This window comes from Chrysochloris asiatica, unplaced genomic scaffold, assembly GCF_000296735.1.
Source record: "Chrysochloris asiatica unplaced genomic scaffold, ChrAsi1.0 scaffold00159, whole genome shotgun sequence".
In the NCBI taxonomy this organism is placed as follows: domain Eukaryota; kingdom Metazoa; phylum Chordata; class Mammalia; order Afrosoricida; family Chrysochloridae; genus Chrysochloris; species Chrysochloris asiatica.
In genome coordinates this window covers 3,817,026-3,837,852 of record NW_006408677.1, presented here as the reverse complement: position 1 = coordinate 3,837,852, position 20,827 = coordinate 3,817,026, and the positions used below count along the sequence as shown (strand labels likewise).

Here is a 20,827-nt window from a genome sequence, read left to right as displayed (position 1 = left end):
GTAGAGATGCTAAAGCAAATGGAAGAAATGAGGACGTCCAAGAGCTGAACAGAAAATTTCAAAGATCAGCTCAAGAAGATAAAGCCAAATATTACAACAAAATATGCAAAGCCTTGGACTCAGAAAACAAAAAAGGAAGAACATGCTCAGCATTTCTCAAGCTGGGGGAACTGAAGGAAAAATTCAAGCCTCGACTTTCGTTACTGAAAGATTCTCTGGGCAAATTACTGAATGATGCCGAAAGCATCAGGAGAAGATGGAAGGAATACACAGCGTCACTGTACCAAAAGGTTTCAAGAGGTAGCATATGATCATGAGCCAATGATAGTGAAGGAGGAAGTCCAACATGCATTGAAGGAATTAGCAAAGAACAAGGCACCAGGAATTGATGGAATAAAAATTGAAATCTTTCAATAAAGTGAGGCAGCACAGGAGCACTCATCTCTGGCAAGAAATTTGGAAGACAACTCTCTGGCTGACTGATTGGAAGAGATCCATATTTGTGCCCATTCCAAAGAGAGGTGACCCAACGGAATGTGGAAATCATCAGACAATCTCTTTGATATCCCATGTGAGTAAAGTTTTGCTAAAGGTAATACAGATACAGCTACAATCATACATTGACAGAGAACTTCCAGAGGTTCAAGCCAGATTCAGAAGAGGCCATGGAACGAGGGATATCATTGCTGATGTCTGATGGACCTTGGCTCAAAGCAGAGAATATCAGAAAGATGTTTACCTGTGCTGTACTGACTACGCAAAGGCTATCAACTGTGTGGATCATGACAAGTTACGGACAACACTGCGAAGTATGAGTATTCCTGAACACTTAATTGTGCTAATAAGGAATCTGTACCTGGACTAAGAGGCAGATGTTTGAACAGAACATGGGAACACTGAATGGTTTAAAATTTTAAAAAGGGTGCAACAAGGTTGTATTCTTTCACCATACTTATTCAACCTGTATGCTGAGCAAATAATCCGAGAAGCTGGGTTCTATGAAGAAAAATGTGGCACAACAGGATTGGAGGAAGACTCATTAACAACCTGAGATATGTACATGATACAACCTTACTTGCTGAAAGTAAAGAGGACGTAAAGCATTTACTGATGAAGAATCAAAGAGCACAGCCTTCGGTATGGATAACATCTCAATATAAAGAAAACAAAAATCCTCACCACTGGACCAATAAACAACATTCTTATCAATGGAGAAAAGATTGAAGTTGTCAAGGACTTCATTCTTCTTGGATCAACTATCAACACTCACGAAAGCAGTAGTCAAGAGCTCAGATGACGTATTGCATTAGGCAAATCTGCTGCACAAGACCTTTTTAAAGTGTTGAAGAGCAAAGATGTCAGCTTGAGGACTAAGGTGCGCCTGACCCAAGCCATGGTATTTTCAGTAACCTCATATGCATGCGAAAGCTGGACAGTGAATAAGGAAGGCTATAGAAGAATTAATGTTTTTGAGTTATGGTGTTGGAGGAGAATATTGAAAGTGCCATGGGCTGCCAAAAGAACCAATAGATCTGTTTTGGAAGAAGTGCAGCCAGAGTGATCCTTGGAGGCCAAGATGGCCAAACTTTGTCTCTCATACTTCGGGCATATTTTCAGGAGGAACCAGTCGCTGGAGAAGGATATATCAAGTTTGGTATGGTTGAGGCTCAGAGAAAAAGAGGAAGACCCCCAATGAGATGAAGTAGCCAAGTGGCAGCATCGATGGACTCTAGCGTGGCAACAGTAGTGAGGTTGGCCCAGGATTGGGCAGTGTTTCATTCTGCTGTGCATAAGGTCGCTATGGGTTGGTACTGACTTGATGGCACCTAACAACAAACAACATCTCTCACAGGGTTGTTGTGATGATTACGTAAATTACTATATAAAAGATCTTAAAGTTCTCAACAAATAATAGCTATAATTACATTTCTTCTTCCAGGAAGGTTGTACAGACACATACTCACATATACATACCAGCAGCATATGGTTTCACCACATTAATGGTCGCTAATTTGAAACAAAAAATAATGGCATCTTATTTTAATACGCATTTATTTGAAAACCATGGGGACTAGAACTGGGCTGAGACCTTTACAAATAGAAGATGGCAATATAGAGCCCCAAATGAACTTTATTTTAACCTTCTGTCTGTCTTGATGGTGGTGCAACTAATTGTATATGTGCTGTTACTCATTTTATCTTCTCTATTACTCTCCTTCTCTGGCCTACTGAGGCATTTCATCCTGATCCCCCAGTTCTCTGTGTAATTCCCTATCTTAGATTCAATGAAGTCTACCTTTTCTCCAATATGCTGGATTCTACTTCTATTCTTAAATATCGTGGTGCAGTTCTAACCATGTATACCAGAAATACAGAATGTGATGTCACATCATTTAATGTACTCAAGAGAGGTAAATGACTTACTGCTATGGGTTGAATTATGGCTCTCCCTGACTCCCCCACCCCCAACCAAGTGTTGAAGTCCTAATTTCCAGTACCTGTGCATGGGACCTCATATGAAAATAGTATATTTGCAGACATAATTAGTTAACATGAAGCTATACTAGAGTTGTAGTTGTTGTTAAGTGCCGTTGATGAGGTTCAGACTCATAGCGACTGTGTACAGGGTTCCCAAGGAGTGACCGCTGGATTTAACTGCCAACCTTGCAGTTCAAACTGACCTTGAAGTCCAGTGCATTGTTCCACAGTGTCACACCAGGACTCCATACTAGAGGAGGGTGGCCCCTAATCCAATATGACTGGTGTCTTAGGAAAGAGACACAGAAACAGGGAGCACATAGAGGGAAGACGAAGACCGAGATCGGAGTCATGCTGTCACAATTTAAGGAAAATTTAGAACTATGAGAAGTTGAAAGAGACCCTAGTGGCTTCAGAGGAAACATAACATTGCTGATATCCTGGATTTGGATTTCTAGCCTCTAGAATTTAGTGAATAAATTTCCTCTGTTTTTAGCTACCCATTTTGTAATGCTCTGTTACAGCAACCTTAAGAAGCCAATACACTTCTTATCCAAGATCCGGGTCACCTAACTAGTACCCAAGGTCACTTAGCTATTCAGAAGCACATCCAGAGTTTCATCTCTAGTGTCTGATTTAAATGCACATCCCCTTCCATTACATCACATTGACTGTAGAATAAATCGGCAGTTCTAAACTCGTCAAGTTTTAAGCCAGAATGAAGACATTTAAAGAATAATATAATTAGCATTTGTGATTTCCTATATTTTCAGTTCATTAAACTTCCTGATGTGAAAAACAGCATAAAATTTTTCCCAGTTCCTTCCATTTGCTCTATGCATGCTGTATCTAATATTTTCCTAGTCTTCATTTTTTACTCACAGTCTTGACCTGGCGCATTCAAAATTCTCTTGAGATGTCTTTTCCTTCCAATAAGCATTAAGCTTCTGAGCAAGGGCATTTATTGTCAACCTGAAAGAAAAAGGCAAAAAAAAGCATGTCAAGGTTCAGTGCTTACAACAAAAGAATTTTAAGATTTTTAAAACACTCCCATCTAAAAGAAGTCAACAATTTAGAATATTCAGCATAGTTTGCAATATTTGCTCTTTCAGAAACTAAGACGGGAATCCACCCTTTGGCAAGTTATATGTCAAAATAACAAATTTGTAATATTAAATACTGACTGGTTAAAAAGATAAGCTGAAACAGAGGCAAAAAAAGGATCTTTCCCTAGAAGCTTCAGAAAGAGCATGGCTCTACCACACCCTGAATTCAGATTTTCACAGCCTCCAAAACAGCCTAGAACACCCTAACGGGGCAGCTCTATTCTATGGGTCAAAATTAACTTGGATAATACCCAACAGCTTCTGAAACTGTAAGAGAATAAATCTCTGTTGTAATTCATCCACTTTGTGAGACTTTGTTACAATAACCTCCAAAACTAATTCACTTATTCTTCTCCAACCTACCAATGCTCTTTCCTCAAGTCATAAATGAACAATTCCTTGCTTGCTTTTAAAAAATCAACTTCTGACAGAAAGTAGATTGGTAGTTGTCAGGAGCTGTGGGGATGGGGAAATGCGGAACTGCTAATAGACATGTAGTTTACTTTTGGAGTGATAAAAATGTTCTAAAATATAATGGAGATAGCCACACTTCATGAGTATACTAAAGATCAATGGTCATCTTTAAAGTATGTGAATTTTAAAAATCAAAAACAAATATCTGTCCTCATGGATTTTTAAAGTCAGATTTATTGAGGGTAAAATTTATATACAGTAAGATGTACCTCTTTTAGTATAGCGCTCTATCCATTTTAATAAATACATACAATCACTACATCAATTAAAATACTACTCACACATGCTTGTGGCCTTATTCTCCAAATACTTAACTCTTCCCTCTGACATCTCCACTCTTCTAGTCTACATGGTTTTCTCCTTCTGCTTTCATTATTCACATGCTGCATTCCTGTCCTAACACACAACTTCACAAAAACCCTGACCTGATGGTGCTGTTCTATTATTCCTTCCTTTTATTCCCCAAGTCCTGGTATATGTGATCTATACTCACTACCTCCTCTTTCTTTTCCTGTATTAATCTCCTGCAACCTAATTTCCACCTATGGCAATCTATAAAACTGTCCCACCATCATTATTCTATCAATTATCTTGCCAATACCTTAGTCTTCTAGTCTTCTAAGTTTGAAACTTTGACATGATCTGACCCAACCATTTTATTTCCTTTATCCCTTTGTCAATGTCACTGAGTTCTAGTGATCCTTATATTTTCATAATGTGTCATATACTTCCTTTTTCAAAGCTACTCTTATTTCAGACCTTCATCTTACACCTAAATTATCCCCAACAGCCTTCAATCCTTCCTCTAATCCATCCTATGGTTTAGTTCCAGAATTATCAAAGGATATAATTTATTTAGAGTCCCGATGTGACACCGTAGGATCAGCACTGGACTGGTAAATCCAAGGTTGGCAGTTCAAACCCACTAGCCACTCTCAGAAACCCTATACAGGATCACTATGAGTCGGAACCAATTAAACAGCACACAACAACATAATTTATCTAAAACACAGTGTGTTTTAGATAAAGTGGCATACAAGTATAATTTCATTGTTGTTGTTAAGTGCCATCGAGTTGGTTCCAACCCACAGCGACCCTGTATAGGGCTTCCAAGGAGCGGCTGGTGACAAGTATCATTTACCGTTATTGAGATTCTGATGGCATCATTCTTTCAAGTTATTCCCTATTCAATAATACACAATGAATTCTCATTATCTAATGACTCAATTGCTCTACCCAAAGTCTCTCTGAGAAGTTCCCAAATCTTCATGGTTCACGGTACTTTTAGTGTCTCAATTTTTCATGGTGTCGCTATGTAATATGCAACGCTCCCATTTATTAAATCGGAAAGTCCAAACAACTTATGACAATAAATAAGAACACAAGGGGATACTACATGGTTTAACTTTGGAGAAGGTGTGTACCAAGATTGGATCTTTTCACCATATGAGGGAGCTTCAAAAAGTCTACGGGAAAATGAATTTAAAAGATAATTGAATTTTTCCATGAACTTTTGAAGCCCCCCTTGTACTCATACATTTTGTATGCTAAACAAATAATCCCAGAAACTGGATTATATAAAGAAAAACAGTTTTAACAGGATTGGAGGCTCATTAACAATCTGCACTATACAGATGACACAACCTGGCTTGCTGAAAGTAAAGAGAACTTAGCACTGGTCTGCTAACCACAAGGTCGGCAGTTCAAACCCACCAGTCACTCTCAAAAACCCACCTAAAAATATAAACAAAAGCCTTTATTTTTATTTCTTTACAAGGTAAGATTCTTATGATTCAATAGTGAGTAACTGTTATCATAACTAATTGCAACTGTCTGAACCATAAAGATAGAAGTATTGTAACAAAAACGGGGGAGTAGTTAATCTTACCGCAGCCCAGAAACAGAGGCCCCTAGGACCATCAAGGGAGAAGAGCACAAACGGAATGCGGGACCTTATCCAGAGAAGCAGTGACACCAGAGATGAAGGCAGAGATGAGGACATGGGAAGAGGGAACAACTGAGGACTCTAGACTCATGGAAAGAGAGGAAGTGGGTGCTGGAGGCCAGGAGGTAGGCTTGCAGAATGTGCCCTTTGGTCGCTTAAGTTATTATATATTCCTTGAGTGTTTTTGTGTACAACTCCCCCCCCCACTCAAAAAAAAAAAAAAAAAAAAACCCAGAGGGAATGGAAACAGACACCATTGAATGATGATGCACGGAGGAGATTGTAATCATTGAAATGAAATGATGGTATAAAGCCAACGTCCTCCCATGTAAACTATCACCCAGTTCACAAAAAAAAAAAAAGGTATACAAAATGCTCTTTGAAAGGATTAAGCATGAGAGTCATAGCTATCCTCAGCTTTCTCTAAAGAAGTCACATATAAAGGTAGGATTATCTAGGAAAGATGTGTTGAGGAGTCTCTTGTCTAGTGATGTGAATCCTGAATCCCTGTGACATATATAGGAGAACCACAAGGTTCTTGAGAATGCTATATTAGCATAAGTACTGCTAGCTTGGACTTAAAGGGACAGAGCGAGTATAAAGTGAAAGAATGCTGTCAGAATCCGAAATTCTACAGGCAGCAAACAGACTGATGAAACTGATCTACTGCAAACATATACCAATGTCCATAAAAGAAAAAAATGGTGATTATGAGCTTAAAAGGCAGTGTGCCTCAATCCCAAAGGGCAGAACTGCAAGGCCCAGAGGATTACTCCTAGGGCTTAAAACCTATATAGAATTTTCTTGGTTGGATTTAAAAACTGCCTGGAACCTGTTACTTTTTCTTTCATTTTTCCCTTTCTGAACCGAAATATCTGTAACTTATATCCTATACCTGTCCCACTATTCTATTTTTTACTTCAGAATATAAAAACACACAACCACCACTACCAGTAACAATAAAGGCTCCCTAGATGGAGAGGAATTTTCCTCCAGAATACATCTTAACCACGGTCCTGTCCATATCTGACAGATGATGAATGTGGAACTTTTCAGCTGATGACATTTAGATGAGGTTTTAGGTTTTGATTTCATGCTGCAATGGATTGAGATTTGTTGGGTGTTTAGAACGGTAAAATACATTTTTCATGTGGAATGTATCTATGGTTCTTAGGAGTTCAGATGCACTATCTTAATTTCTAGTAACTGTGTTTTAAATTTATAGCAAGAGAGTATTAATGATGCAGACTGGATTAAGGTTACCAATGAGCTGATTTTAAAATAGAGTGGTTTTTTTGGATTAACCAATAAAATAAAAAGTCTTTAAATGTACAAGAAGCAGGCAGATGAGTCAGAGGAGTGTGCAATATACGACGGACACAAATTGCTGTTGCCAATTTTGATGATGAAGGAAGGGATTCATGGGTCAAAGAATACTAACAGCTTCAATAACCTGGGAAAGGAAACAGATTCTCTTCTAGAGCCTCAATAAACAAAGACATACGACCTTTCTGACACCTTAGTTTTAGCCTATGGAGGCCCATCTAAGACTTGTAGCCTACAGAACTGAAAGATAATAAATCTGCGTTGCTTTAAAACACTTAAGTTTGTGGTAATTTACTAGGAAGCTATAGCAAACGAATTGTAGTGTTGTTGTTATGTGCCATTAAGTTGGTTCCGACCCATAGAGACCCTGGATAGGGTTTCCAAGGAGCGGTTGGTAAGTTTGAACCACCGACCTTGCAGTTCAAACTGTGGTCAAATGCTTATCCTACAGCACCACACCATGACTCCAAGAAAACTGATAAAGAAGTCAAATTATGTATTTCCCGCAAAAATGTAAAATATCTTGTGGCTAGGTTACCTTTTGAGTTCACTATGAGTATCTTGGCAAACAGTTTGGGAACTGTGGCTCTAGCACAAGGGTAGGAAAACTACAGACAATACGCCAAATCCAGCCTCCTGCCTGATTTTGTAAACAAAACATTTTTAGAAAGTCATGTTCATTCCTTTACATGTTATCTATGGCTGCTTTCCCACTACAGCACAGTTGAATAGTTGTGACCAAGACTGTATGGTCTGCAAAGACTGTAATATTTACTACCTGGCACTTTACAGAAAAAGTCTTCTAAACCCTAATCTAGGATACGACTTTCCTTCTCTATCCATTTAACTTTTTTTTCACACTCCCCATATGTTTACTGTTCTAAGCTCCTGTTACCACCTTAGTTCATGCTACAATTCCATCCTAAAATTTCATTTCCTTGCTTTTCTAAATATCATATCTTTTAAGATATATCTTAAGTCATACCGTCTACCTAAATCCTTCCCTAACTACTCTATCAGGATAATTTTCCTTTACTACGCTGAGGTTTTCATAGATCAAGTAAGAATTTTTTGTTCTCTAAATTGTTTCAAGTAAGTGACAGTTTGTCATTACAAACAGAGTGTAAGCTCCTTAAAGACAGCAACCATGTCTTGAATTTCTCTGAAAAATTCTACAAAGTCTAACAAATGTGCTATGCCCCAGTGGGGTGCTAAGTAAATATGTGTTAAAAGCATTTCTTTACCTGACATTCAATATAAAGTGTTTTATATTTGAGCCCTGATAGTTGCAATTGAAATCTGATCTTCACAACTATTAAAAGTGCTATTACATGTGATTTATTTGTAGACATTCTAAAAGTATGATGGCTGGTATCTTTTATCATTTAAGCTTTTACTATTTATAATATTCTTAGGATGAGTTTAAGAAAGTGACAACCTCTATCTTGCTCTTAAATTCTCTTATTTTGTTGTTGAGTACATACAGAAAAACATATACCAATTCAACAGGTGCGATATACACAATTCAGTACCAATGATTAATTCCCTACAGTTGTACAACCATTCTTGCCCTCCTTTTTCTGAGTTGTTCCGCCTTCATTAATGTAAACTCATTGCCTCCTTGGGTTTTTTATCTAATCTTTCAAGTTGCTGTTGTCACTTTGATCCAAAAGACAGATATCAAAAAAGGATAATGCTCAAGGCACTGAAAACATGATGAAGAGCACCAGAATATTGTCGGATATAGTGCCGGAAGATGAGCCTCTCAGGTTGGAAGGCACTCAAAATATGACCGGGGAAGAGCTGCCTCCTCAAAGTAGAGTGGCTGTGATGATGCGAATGGAGTAAAGACGTTGGGACCTTCATTTGCTGATGGAGCGCCACTCAAAATGAGGAGAAACAGCTGTAAACATGGATTGTACGATGTATGACTCCAGGATAATGGGAAATTGTCAAAAATTAAATGGAATGCATAAAGGTTGACATACTAGGCTTTAGTGAGCTGAAATGGGCTGGTATTGACCATTTAAAATCTGACAATCATATGGGGTTTACTATGACAGGAACAACAAACTGAAAAGGAATGATGTGGCTTCATTATAAAAAAAATGAACATTTCAAGATCTATGCTCAGTATAATATTCATAAACCTACAAGGAAGATCAGTTAGTATCACTATTACACAAATTTATGCACCAACCACTAAAGCCAAAGATGATGAAACTGAAGAATTCTACCAACTTCTTGAGTCTGAAGTTGATCAAACATGCAATCCAGGTACTTTCATAATGACTGGTGACTGGGATGAGACAGTTGGAAACAAAGAGGAAGGCTCAGTAGGTGAAAATATGGCCTTGGTGATAGAAACTATGCTGGAGATCACAGGATAGAATTTTGTAAGATCAATGACTTATTCATTGCAAATAGCTTTTTCAGCAATATACAAGTGGACCTCACCAGATAGAATACCCAGGAATCAGACTAACTACATTTGTGGAAAGAGACAATGGAGACACTCAGTACCATCAGCCAAAAACAAGGCTGTGAAATAGACCATCAATTGCTCATATGTAAGACTTCAGGCTGAAATTGAAGAAAATTCAAACAAGTTCATGAGAGCCAAAATATGACTGTGAGTGTTTCTATCCCACCTGAATTTAGAGACCATCTCAAGGGCAGATTTGACGCATTGAACACTAATGACCAAAAGAGTTGTGGGAAGATATTAAGAACACCAACCCTGAAGAAGCAGAAGAGCATTTAAAAAAAAAAAAAAAAAAAGACCAAAATGGATGTCAGGAGAGACTCACACTTGTTGGAACATGGAAAAGCTAAATCAACTAGAAAAAATAATGAAGTAAAGGAGCTGAACATAGTATTTCAAAGGGCAGCTGGAGAACACAAAGTATTGATGAAATGTGGAAAGACCCAGAATTAGAAAACTAGAAGGGAAGAACATGCTCAACGTTTCTCAAGAACTGAAGAAAAGGTTTTTTTTTCATTTCGGCAGTCGACATGCCATCCAGACTGTGGAAGACCCGGAAACGCACAGGTCATGTGAGCCATGGCCATGGCCGCACTGGCAAGCACCAGAAACAACCTGGAGGCCACAGTAATGCTGGTAAAGTATGATCAACTTTGATAAATATCATCCAGGTTACTTCGGGAAAGTAGGTATGAGACATTATCACTTGAAGAGGAACCCGAGTTTCTGCCCAACTGTCAACCATGATAAATTGTGGACCTTGGTCAGTGAGCAGACAAGGTTAAATGCTGCCAAAAATAAGACCATCATTGATGTGGTGCGATCGGGTTACTACAAAGTTCTGTGGAAGAGAAAACTCCCCAAACAACCTGTCATCATGAAGGCCAAATTCTTCAGCCAAAGAGCTGAGGAGAAGATTAAGGGTGTTGGGGGGCAGTGGGAGGGCTGTGTCCTGGTGGCTTAAAGCTACATGCAGGTTAATTTCATGTTAAGTGCTTTTCAAAAAACAAAAAAGAACTGCATAAAAAATGTATGCCTCGGTTTGCATTGTAATATTCAAATTCCATGGGCAAAATATTGAATGACACATGAAGCATCAAAAGGTGGAAGTAATAAACAAAGTCATTACACCAAAAAGAATTGCTGGATAGTCAATCACTTTAAGAGATAGTAAATGATGAGCAACAACCGATGATATTGAAGGAAGAAACCGAGCTGCACTGAAGGCATTGGCAAAAAAGAAGGCTCCAGTTATTAACTGACTATAAATTGAAATACTGACTATAAATTGAAATGTTTCAACAAAGTGATGTAGTGCTGGAAGCACTCAAAGACAGCTACCTGGCCAACCATCTGGAAGATATCCATTATTTGTGTCCTTTCCAAAGAAAGGTGACCCAATGGAATGCAATAATCATCGAACAATAACATTAAAGTCTGCTTAAGGTAATTCAAAAACGGCTGAAAGAGTACATCGATGGAGAGCTGCCAGAAATTCAAGCCATATTCAGAAGAGCACATGGTACAGAGGGATATCAGTGTTGATGCCACAAGGGTCTTGGCTGAAAGCAGAGAACATCAGAACAGCAGAAGGATGTTTATTTAAGCTCTATTGACTATGCAAAGGAGTTAGACTATGTGGGTCATGACAAACTACGCATAACATTGATAAGAATGGGAATTCTAGAACACTTAGTTGTGCTCATGAGAAATTTGTACACAGACCAAGAGGCAGCTGTTTGAACAAAACAAGAGGATACTGAATGGTTTAAAATCAGGAAAGGTGTGAGCCAGGGTTTTATCCTTTCCCATACTTATTCAATCTGTATGCTGAGCAAATAATCTGAGAAATTAGATCAAATGATTAATTTGGCCTCAGGACTGAAGGAAGACACATTAATAATTGTAATATGCAGATGATACAACCTTGCTTTCTGGAAGTGAAGAGGGCTTAAAATATTTACTAATGAAGATCAAAGACTACAGCATTCAGATTGGACCTCAATATAAAGAGAACAAGGAGTCCTGGTGTGGCGCTGTATTGCAAGCACTGGACTACAAGCCAAAAAGTCAGAGATTCAAACCAACCAGCTGCTTCTCAGAAATACTGTACAGGGTTGCTATGAGTCAGAATTAAGTCGACAGCACTTAACAAACAACTGAAAACAAAACCCTCACAATAAATAATATCATGGAAAACGAAGATAGGCTGACACTGTCAAAGACTTCATTTAGCTTGTGTCCACAATCAATACTCATGGACGCAGCAGTCCGGAAATTAAACATTAGGAAAATATGCTGCAAAAGACCTCCTTAAAGTGTTCAAGAGCCAAGATGTCACTTGGAGGACTAAGGTACACCTGACCCAAGTTATAGTATTTTTAATCATCTCATATGCATATTGAAGTTGGACAATGAATAAGGAAGTCCAGAACAGAATTCGTGCACTTGAATTATGGTGTTGGCAAATAATAGTGCCATGGAATGCCAGATGAACAAAGAAATCTATCTTGGAAGAAGTACAGTCAGAATGCTACTTAGAAGTCAAGACTTAGCCTCTCATACTTTGGACATGCTGTCAAGACGGACCAGTACCTGAAGGGCATCAAGCTTGGTAAAGTGGAAGCTCAGCAAAAAGGAAGAAGACCCAATGAGATGGACTGACACAGTGGCAGCAACAATGGACTTAAAAATAGCAACAATTGTGAGTTTGGCACAGGACTAGGCATCCTGTTTGAATAGGGTCACTATGAGTCTAAATCAACTCTATGGCACCTAATAACAACAAACCATTGCTTGGTTTTAAAACTTTGGGGCATATTTTTTTAAGTTTTGAAGATTAATCTCAGGACAATAGTTTCAGGGGTTCATTCAGTCTCTGTGGCTCCAAAAAGTCTGGAGTCCATGATGACTGAAATTCTGTTTTGCATTTTTTAATAGATCAGGATTCTTTTATAACATCTTGGAACAAAATGTTCTCTACTGGTAGCCAGGTACCATGCAGTTCTTCTGGTCTCAAGGCAAAGGAGGCAGGTGTACATGGAGGAAATTATCCATACATTCCATACCCTCCTCCCTCCAAAGGGGCTTCAAAAAGTTCATTGAAAAATTCCATTAATCTTATTTTTCCACAAAGGTTTTGAAGACCCCTCTTATTCCTGATTTTCATTCTTCCTCTTTGCTCCAGGTGAACAGAGACCAATTATCATGCCATGGATGGCTAGCTAGCAAACTGTTAAGACCCCAGGTACTAGAAAACAAAGTAGGCACAGAACGAACAGAAGCACTAAAACATGGTATTAGGCCAGTTAACTGAGATGTCCCATGAAACCATGACCCTAAAATCCAAACCAAGAAATAAACTCCCCTGAGACTTTTTATTGTACACAAGCAGCCTCAGCAGCAATTGTGTGTGTGAATATAGCTAACACACAACTTTTGCCAGTTCAGTTTTTTTGGAGTGCAACTTATTGGAAATAATTAAAATAATCAACTATGTAACACACCCTTTTTTCCCTTTTTAAAAAACATTTTATTGTAGTTTTGGTGGAAGTTTACAGAGCAAGTTAGTTTTCCATTCAACAATTTATATACATTTTGTTTTGTGACAATCCTACTCTTCCAACTTCCTCCCCATTTCCATTTGTCCTTCTTTCCTGCCTTCTGACTTGTATTTTTGGGCAAATGCTGCCATTTTGGTCTCATCTGGTTGATTGGTTTGAGTAATATGCTCTTCACAGGTATTGTTTATTACATTTATAGACCTCTGTACTGTTTGGTTCAAAGTTGTTCCCCAAGGTGGTGGTGGGGGGGGGGGTGTCCCTCTAAGCAGACCAGTAAACGTTTGTTTTTGTTTCTGATGATTTGGGGGGAATTCTCCTAGTTTTTGATTGAAACACATTTTCATTTTATATCAGATAAACGAAGTGTGTTGTTGTTGTTGTTAAGTGCCTCTGAGTCAGTTCTGACCCATAGCGACCCTGTATAGGGTTCAAGCTCAGCTGGTGAGCTTGAACCACTGACCTTGCAGTTCAAACCAACTTTGCAATCTAGCACTTTAGCTCACAGCACCACACCAGAACTCCAAACTAAGTCTGTAACACCTTGAATTTACTTGATATGGATTTTCTATCCAACATGTGATTCCTACCAAGTGATTAAGTAGGACCATGCAAATAAGTTGTACAGCACTCTAAGGCTGGGATTGGTCAGTTTTGCCATCTAGCTAGGTTTAAAAGGAGTCATCTCAGCAGCAGGAACAGAAGACCCCAGGACCATCAAGGAGGAGGAGCATGAGTACAGCGATGAGAGCCCTAACTAGAAAAGTGGAAACATCAGAGGTGACGGCATAGGTGGTGGCATGGAGAGACAGAGCAGCTGTGGGTTCTAGGCCCATGGACTGAGTAAAGCTGAGTGTCTATGGGCAGGAGACTATCTTGTAGAATGCACCCTTTGGGCATTCACAAACTGGCTAAAAGAGCTTTGTAACATTTGCCAAAGCAGGGCAAGAAGCCAAGGGGCCAAATGTTAAGAGGCTGAAGACAAGAGTGAGGCTTGCCTGCAATATAGCAGACAAGAGGCGTTCCTGACTGAAGAACTGCTGCATCCTGAGTTGGTTTTAATCCTGAATTCTACCTTGTTCACTTCCCTATTAACCTCATAATCATGAGTATTATTATGAGTTCTGTGTGGCTATTGCAACAGATTATCAAACCCAGATGTGAAGCACAAAGTGCTGTGGGAGGAATGTCTGGTGTCAGAATAGGATAGAGAAGGTTATATAAGGTAGAGAGAGGCAGGTCTGACCTCCACCTCAAAGGATCTGCCTTGGGATGATTTTGAGTTTGATTCTCCTTCCCCCTTGTGAAGCCAGGGGAAGTCAGACATGGCTCCCACATGGTTTCTACAACATGAAAAGGTTAAGAGTTCTGTAAATTTTTTATCCTCAAGAAACTCTATGCCAGTGCATTATTTCCTTATTGAAAATAAAATTATGATTCTTAAGCTGAATAAATCTACTGTTTGTGGGTTATCTCTATTTGGAAGTCCTGCAACAACCTCAAACTCATCATGCCAAAAAGTAGCTCTCATAAATCAAGAGTTCAGCACTTCTTGAAAAATAAAAGGTAGGTGTTTTTTTTTGTTTTTTTTTAAAGGTGGTAAAGATGATGTAAAAAGACTTTAGTCTTTTAATAAAATAGATGAATTTCTCAAGTTCTAACCATTCCGTTAATGATTAGAAATTCACTATTTGTTGTAAACTACAGCAACAGAATGAAACTTTTGTGAAAGTGATGTCATCCCTAAATCATTAAGCTTAAGAATCAAATCCTGATCAAAGATCCCCATTATGAGTCAGATTCATATTTAAATGACCATTTTACAAAAGCTGAGGGCAAGTAGCTACCACAACCATTTAGAAGACCCAATGACCAAGAATCAAGCACTCCAGGATTAACTTGGGGTTCCCATCCAAACAGATGTCTCTTTGCCAAGCATTAAAATGAAAACTCTCAGGATTCTAGATAAATAAAGGTCCTGGTGTGACGCTGTGGGTTAATGCACTGGACTGGAAGGTCGGTTTGAACTTGAGGATCAGCGGTGCAAGCTCACCAACCACTCCTCGGAAACCCTATACAGGGTCATTGTGAGCCAGAACTGACACAATAGCACTTAACAACAACAACAACAAAGGTACATTTAAACTAGCTTTATTACAGTTTTGATTAAAAAAGAGTAAGTGGAAAGAGAGTTCATTAATTAGCTTTCTCCCTTTCCAAGAGTAAATTACTACTGAGACTTCAGAAAAATGACACCAAATACTTCTTGATTTCTCATGCCTTCTATCCCCATACTCCCAGAACATCCTGCCTTTTCTTGCCCTGCCCTTGTGTATACTTCCTTTTCTTAAAATATCCATGCCTGATTTGCCCACCTACCAACTCCTACTTTTCCTTCAAGCTTAAATTCAAATGCGGTCTGCTTTGTGAAAGTTCCTGACTCCCTTAAACCTACTTACAGGTTCTTCACATCATGCATATATCCTCCATTAAAGCAATTACTTTATGGGTGTTCAAATTTTCATTTGTATATATTTCATTTCACTTGCTCACAGGAATCAAGGATTTTTCACTTTTCTTAAGTCCCTCAAACTCGAACTCACAGCCATCTAGTCGATTCTGACTCACAGTGGCCCTGTAAAGGGTTTCTGAGGTTGTACATCTTTATGGGAGCAGAAAACCTCATCTTTCTCCAGCAGAGCAGCTGGTGGTTTTGCGCTGATAACCTGTAGTTAGCAGCCCAGTGTTTATTCTATAACACCACACCAGAACGTTTTCTTTCTTATGTCCCTGTTATTGCTGTTGTGTGCCACTGAGTCTCTTCCAACTCATAGTGACCCTGTATAGGGTTTCTGAGAGTGAATGGTGGGTTTGAACTGCTGACCTTGTGATTAGCAAGCTAGTGCTTATCACAGCACCACACAGGGCTCTTCTTATGTCCCTGTTGTTCAGTTCTATCAAGTCTGTTCTTACTCATATTACTCATTGTACAGGGTTTCAGAGGAGCAGCTAGTGGGTTTGAACTACCATTTCTGCAGCTACCAAATCCAGTGCGTCTCCTTCAGCACCACACCAGGACTCCATATGACCCTTTGTTGCTGTTGTTGTTTTGTGCTGTCGAGTCGGTTCTGCCTCTTAGTGAACCTGTATAGGATTTCAAAGGAGCACCTGGTGGGTTTGAACTGCCAATCCTGTAGTGCAGTGCTTATCCTATAGTGCTACACCAGGTTTCTACCATATGTCCCTAGTATCTGGCAAATAGCAGGTATCTCATAATACTTCAAGAAAGAAAGAATGATCTATTCCTCCCCACAAAGTTTCAAACTAACTATTCCACCCTGGCTTGAACAACTGCTGTCTTTGCCTTCTAAAAATATCCCTGTTGGCTCAGCCTCAATGTCAAGCTCCTTTTTAAATTCTTATCTGTTTGTTTTCCCTGTCAAATCTCAAGGGTTCTATAAAAGCATGTCTTTTCCTGTTACTCCAATACTTTTCTCTGAATCTGCTCAATGACTTCATGAATTTTTTAAAAATATACTTCAAACTTCTGCTTTTCCCCTCAATGTACACAACACCTTGAGATCCACTCTTTTTTTGTTGTTGCTAATTAAAATCAATCCTGAGGCTAGAATCATTTCTGCTTCACTAGAAATATTTTGGATTCCTGGTGTGGTGCTATAGGAGCAGCACTGGATTGCAAACCACAAGGCCCATGGCTCAAACCCACCAGCTGCTCCTTGGAAACCTTGAACAGGGTCGGTATAAGTCAGAACCGACTCCACGTCACTTAACAACAACAGAAACACTTTACCAAATGGCTCTAATGCTGTTTCCCTTCCATGGTTTCTAAAGGTATGGTTTATCTCAACTGGGCTCCATGTATCAAGTATCAGTGGACCTTAATTTAAAAATGAAATAATTTTATCTTTCACCTTGGAAAAGAGATTTGAGGGAATTCTCAGTTAACTTATCTGACTGATTCTGGAGATGATTTCCCAAAAAGGCCAGAGAATAGATTCATATTCTAAAGAAATTATCAGAAGCACATGTTGGGATGACTCACCGGTATTCCTTTGTATACTCAAAATCTTGTTTGTTGTAGGCAGGCTTTAGGAAGTTGCATTCAATGACTCCAATTACTCCCACACCTTCTCCATGAGTTGGCTTTGATAAAAATAATAATAATAATTTCAACATTTGCGTTACCATTGACTACCTGAAGATAATTTCTTTTTGATTCCAAGCCATACCAGCAAGGTTACATAATGTTCATGGGCAAGGAGAGGTCCTGAAGATCTAGTATAACGAAGACTGTCCTTCAGTAGACTACAAATATTATATTCTACTGGAACCACTGGCAAATTTTAGCATGGTTAGAATGGCAAGGTCAGTGGTTCCAGTTCACCAGCCGCTCCTTGGAAACCTTATACAGGGTTGCTGTGAATCAGAACTGACTCGATGCTATCTCTACTTTCATCTGTTTTATATGCTAGTCTTGCCACAAGATTCCATTTGAACAAAGAATTACATTACTAAAAAAAAAAAAAATCAAGCTTAAAAAACTACTGTTATAGGATACTTAAACCAGTTTTTCTGAAGAAAAAAAATTTAAGGATGTTATGTGATCATCACTACCTCATCTATTAAAATAAACAAATTTTTCACATAGGTAGACCACCAAACCACTATTAAAAAGTCAGACTTGCAGTAATTATTAATGACAAGTTGATGGAAACGGTTTCTGGGCCCCAAATCATTTCTTATCCTTTAATGGAAGGAAATGAGTCAAGATGTAATTAGACTGGCACACAAACCTGAGTTGTGTAAAGATACTATACCAACCAAGGAAAAGCAAGTGGGCTGAACACTAGCTATCTTCTTGGGCCTTACATATCTCTGTCCTACTATGATGGCGCTGTAGGATAAGCACTGGATTATAAACTGCAAAGCCGCAAGTTCAAACCCACCAGGAGCTCTGTGGAAGAAAGATGAGGCTTTCTACTCCAGTAAAGATTTTTAGCCTCAGATGCCCTACAGAAAGGTGCTATGAGTCAGAATCAACTCGCTGGCAGTGGGTTTGGTTTGGGTTTACTATGTAACACAAAACAGTTTCTGTGTTTCACAGGCAAGAATGAATGGGATGCCTGTGAAAATTACTCCTTTAAATTATTATTAAAGCATTAAGAATGATAATAACATCTGTATAGTGAGTTTCAAGTCTCTAAAATATTTTCACGTAAATTGCCCGATTTTAACTTCTCAATAGTGAGGTGCGCAAAGAAGGCAAAATTATTTTTATTGTTTTCATTTTATAGAAAAGGAAATTGTATCTCAGAAAAATTTAATGATTTATCCAAGGTTACAGAGCATAAATGGAAATGTCAGAACCCAAATCCTGGTCTTTTAACTACAAGCTTTCATGGTTTCTACTATGCCTTATTGCCCCGACCCCAAAACAGAAATAAGTTAATACACATATGGTAAGCTTGCCAGTGCTGTAGTTCTATCTCTTATTAACAGTTACCTAGAAAATACATTCAGCAAAGTTACAGGTTGTTGAACATCTATGGAAACTGAGAGGTAGAAAAGGTTTTTCAATACATGATGGGTCACTGGCAACACAGAATTCCAGATCAGATTTAACAACCATCATAATCTGGGTGTAAAAGCTATTAAGGAGTCCATCCCCTTTTCAAATTTTAAATTCTCTTTCTACTCTCCTAAGCCCTCTATGACAAAGAAACATTAACCACTTACCTTCACCTGGCATCCCACCTTCACAAAAGACTTTATGAGTCGGTTGTTATGATACATCATTACTCCAAACTGGTTATTATTCTTGCAAGAGAACCCAAAAGTGATTCTTACTTGTTTATTCTGAGAAGAAAATTATTAAGGAAGCGAACACCAGGGGGCCTTAGCAGACAAAATTTTGTCCTGTATCACAGCAAAAAACATTAAACACTACTGGATGTAAATTGGTACAACCTTTCCAATTTTTTAATTCCGGAGGGCAATTAAAAAAACTTTAGCAATAGGCTCATGGTGTGGCGCTATAGGATCCGCGCTGGACTGTGAACCACTAGGTTGGGCAGTTCAAACCCACCAGCTGCTCCTTGGAAACCCTATACAGGGTCACTATGAGTCAGAACTGACTCGACGGCACTTAACAACAGCAGCAGCAACAGTCCTAAGCATGTTTCTAACCTATGATCAAATAATTATTTTAGGAACTTTTCCTGCAAAAGCAATCAGCGAAGCCCACAAGATTTTATGATTTCCATTATGGTAGAAAAATATGATTTAAATGTTAATAAAAAAATTATTAAACAAATGTTGGTATATCCATCTGATGGTCTTTTATGCAGGTCTTAAAAATTATACTCTTCAAAAAATAGTTGGGAACATTAAGAGAATGCTCAGATAATAATAAGCATTATCAGCAAATACATATAAAAAACACGTATAATACAGAGAGTAAGGAAATAGACCAAAATATCATCAGTGATTAAAGAACACATAAATAGTAACAAATGTTCCTTAACGCTTGCTAGGAACTCAATTTGCTGCTAGGTTTCACAGCTCTGGTAAGAGCTATAAATGGTACAACACAAATCCACACAATTATAAGCGATATGGTAAGTCTTGCTAATGATACAAAATGCAATGAAAGCAAAAGCACCAAGAACAAATTTACTTTTAAAGGTAAAAGACAGTGAACCATCTTATAGCAATATATTTCATGTAAGATTATTAACAAACTTGGGTAATAAATGAATTTAAGAAAACTAATTGCTATAAGAAAAGCAAAATAAGAATGAGCATTTATTAAGTTTTACTCAACTTTAAAAATAAAGATAAAGGGGAGACCAAGAAACAGATTTTCATTAAAGCAAATGCTACTAAAATAAAATTTTATTTTTGTTGCTTTTTTTTTTTTTTAATCACTTTTGTTTATTCTAAGAAAAGGTACTTATAAGGAAACCCCTGGGGTAAATAAAAGATTTTGATTGTCAAATACTTTCCTTCCCCAGCACATTTTAAAATTTCTAAATTATGGAGTAGGAGTGCAACAGAGTAAGAGATTCCCCAAACAGGGCAGATATGATGCAAAGGCAATGAAGAAGTAGGTATATTTATACTGCCATGTTTGGCACAGATATATTAAGCTCAGATCAAATGCCAAATTATTCCAATGCACAGACAAGACAAAACTCTCTGAAACAAGACAAAATCCATACCACAAAACTGGTATTTTTTTTAATACTTTAAAAATAAAGATCGGAATGAATGAATGAATAAATGAGTATCGCCAAATCCTTTTCTTCTGCCTTTTAAAGCCATCAACAATATGCCACTTAATTTCCATACCTCACCTTAAGATAAACCCTAGTGTCTGAAGTCTGCTCCCGATTCAACAGGGCAGTGAAAAAGAGTAAGGGTTCATCCAAAT

General features: G+C 38.2%; 1 protein-coding gene and 1 pseudogene across 2 annotated transcripts in view; one reads left to right on the top strand and one right to left on the bottom strand.

Annotated features, from left to right (window-relative positions):
• Positions 1–20,827, bottom strand: part of MORC4 (MORC family CW-type zinc finger 4) — an 85,926-nt gene that overhangs the window by 37,032 nt on the left and 28,067 nt on the right. For both annotated transcript variants that reach the window (XM_006871049.1, XM_006871050.1), the window contains exons 8-10: positions 19,132–19,251; positions 17,438–17,538; positions 3,370–3,450 (exon numbers count right to left, since the gene is read on the bottom strand). In XM_006871049.1, coding sequence (XP_006871111.1) covers positions 3,370–3,450; positions 17,438–17,538; positions 19,132–19,251 — 302 coding nt within the window. The remainder of the gene's footprint in view (positions 1–3,369; positions 3,451–17,437; positions 17,539–19,131; positions 19,252–20,827) is intronic.
• Positions 10,345–10,778, top strand: LOC102829501 (annotated as a pseudogene).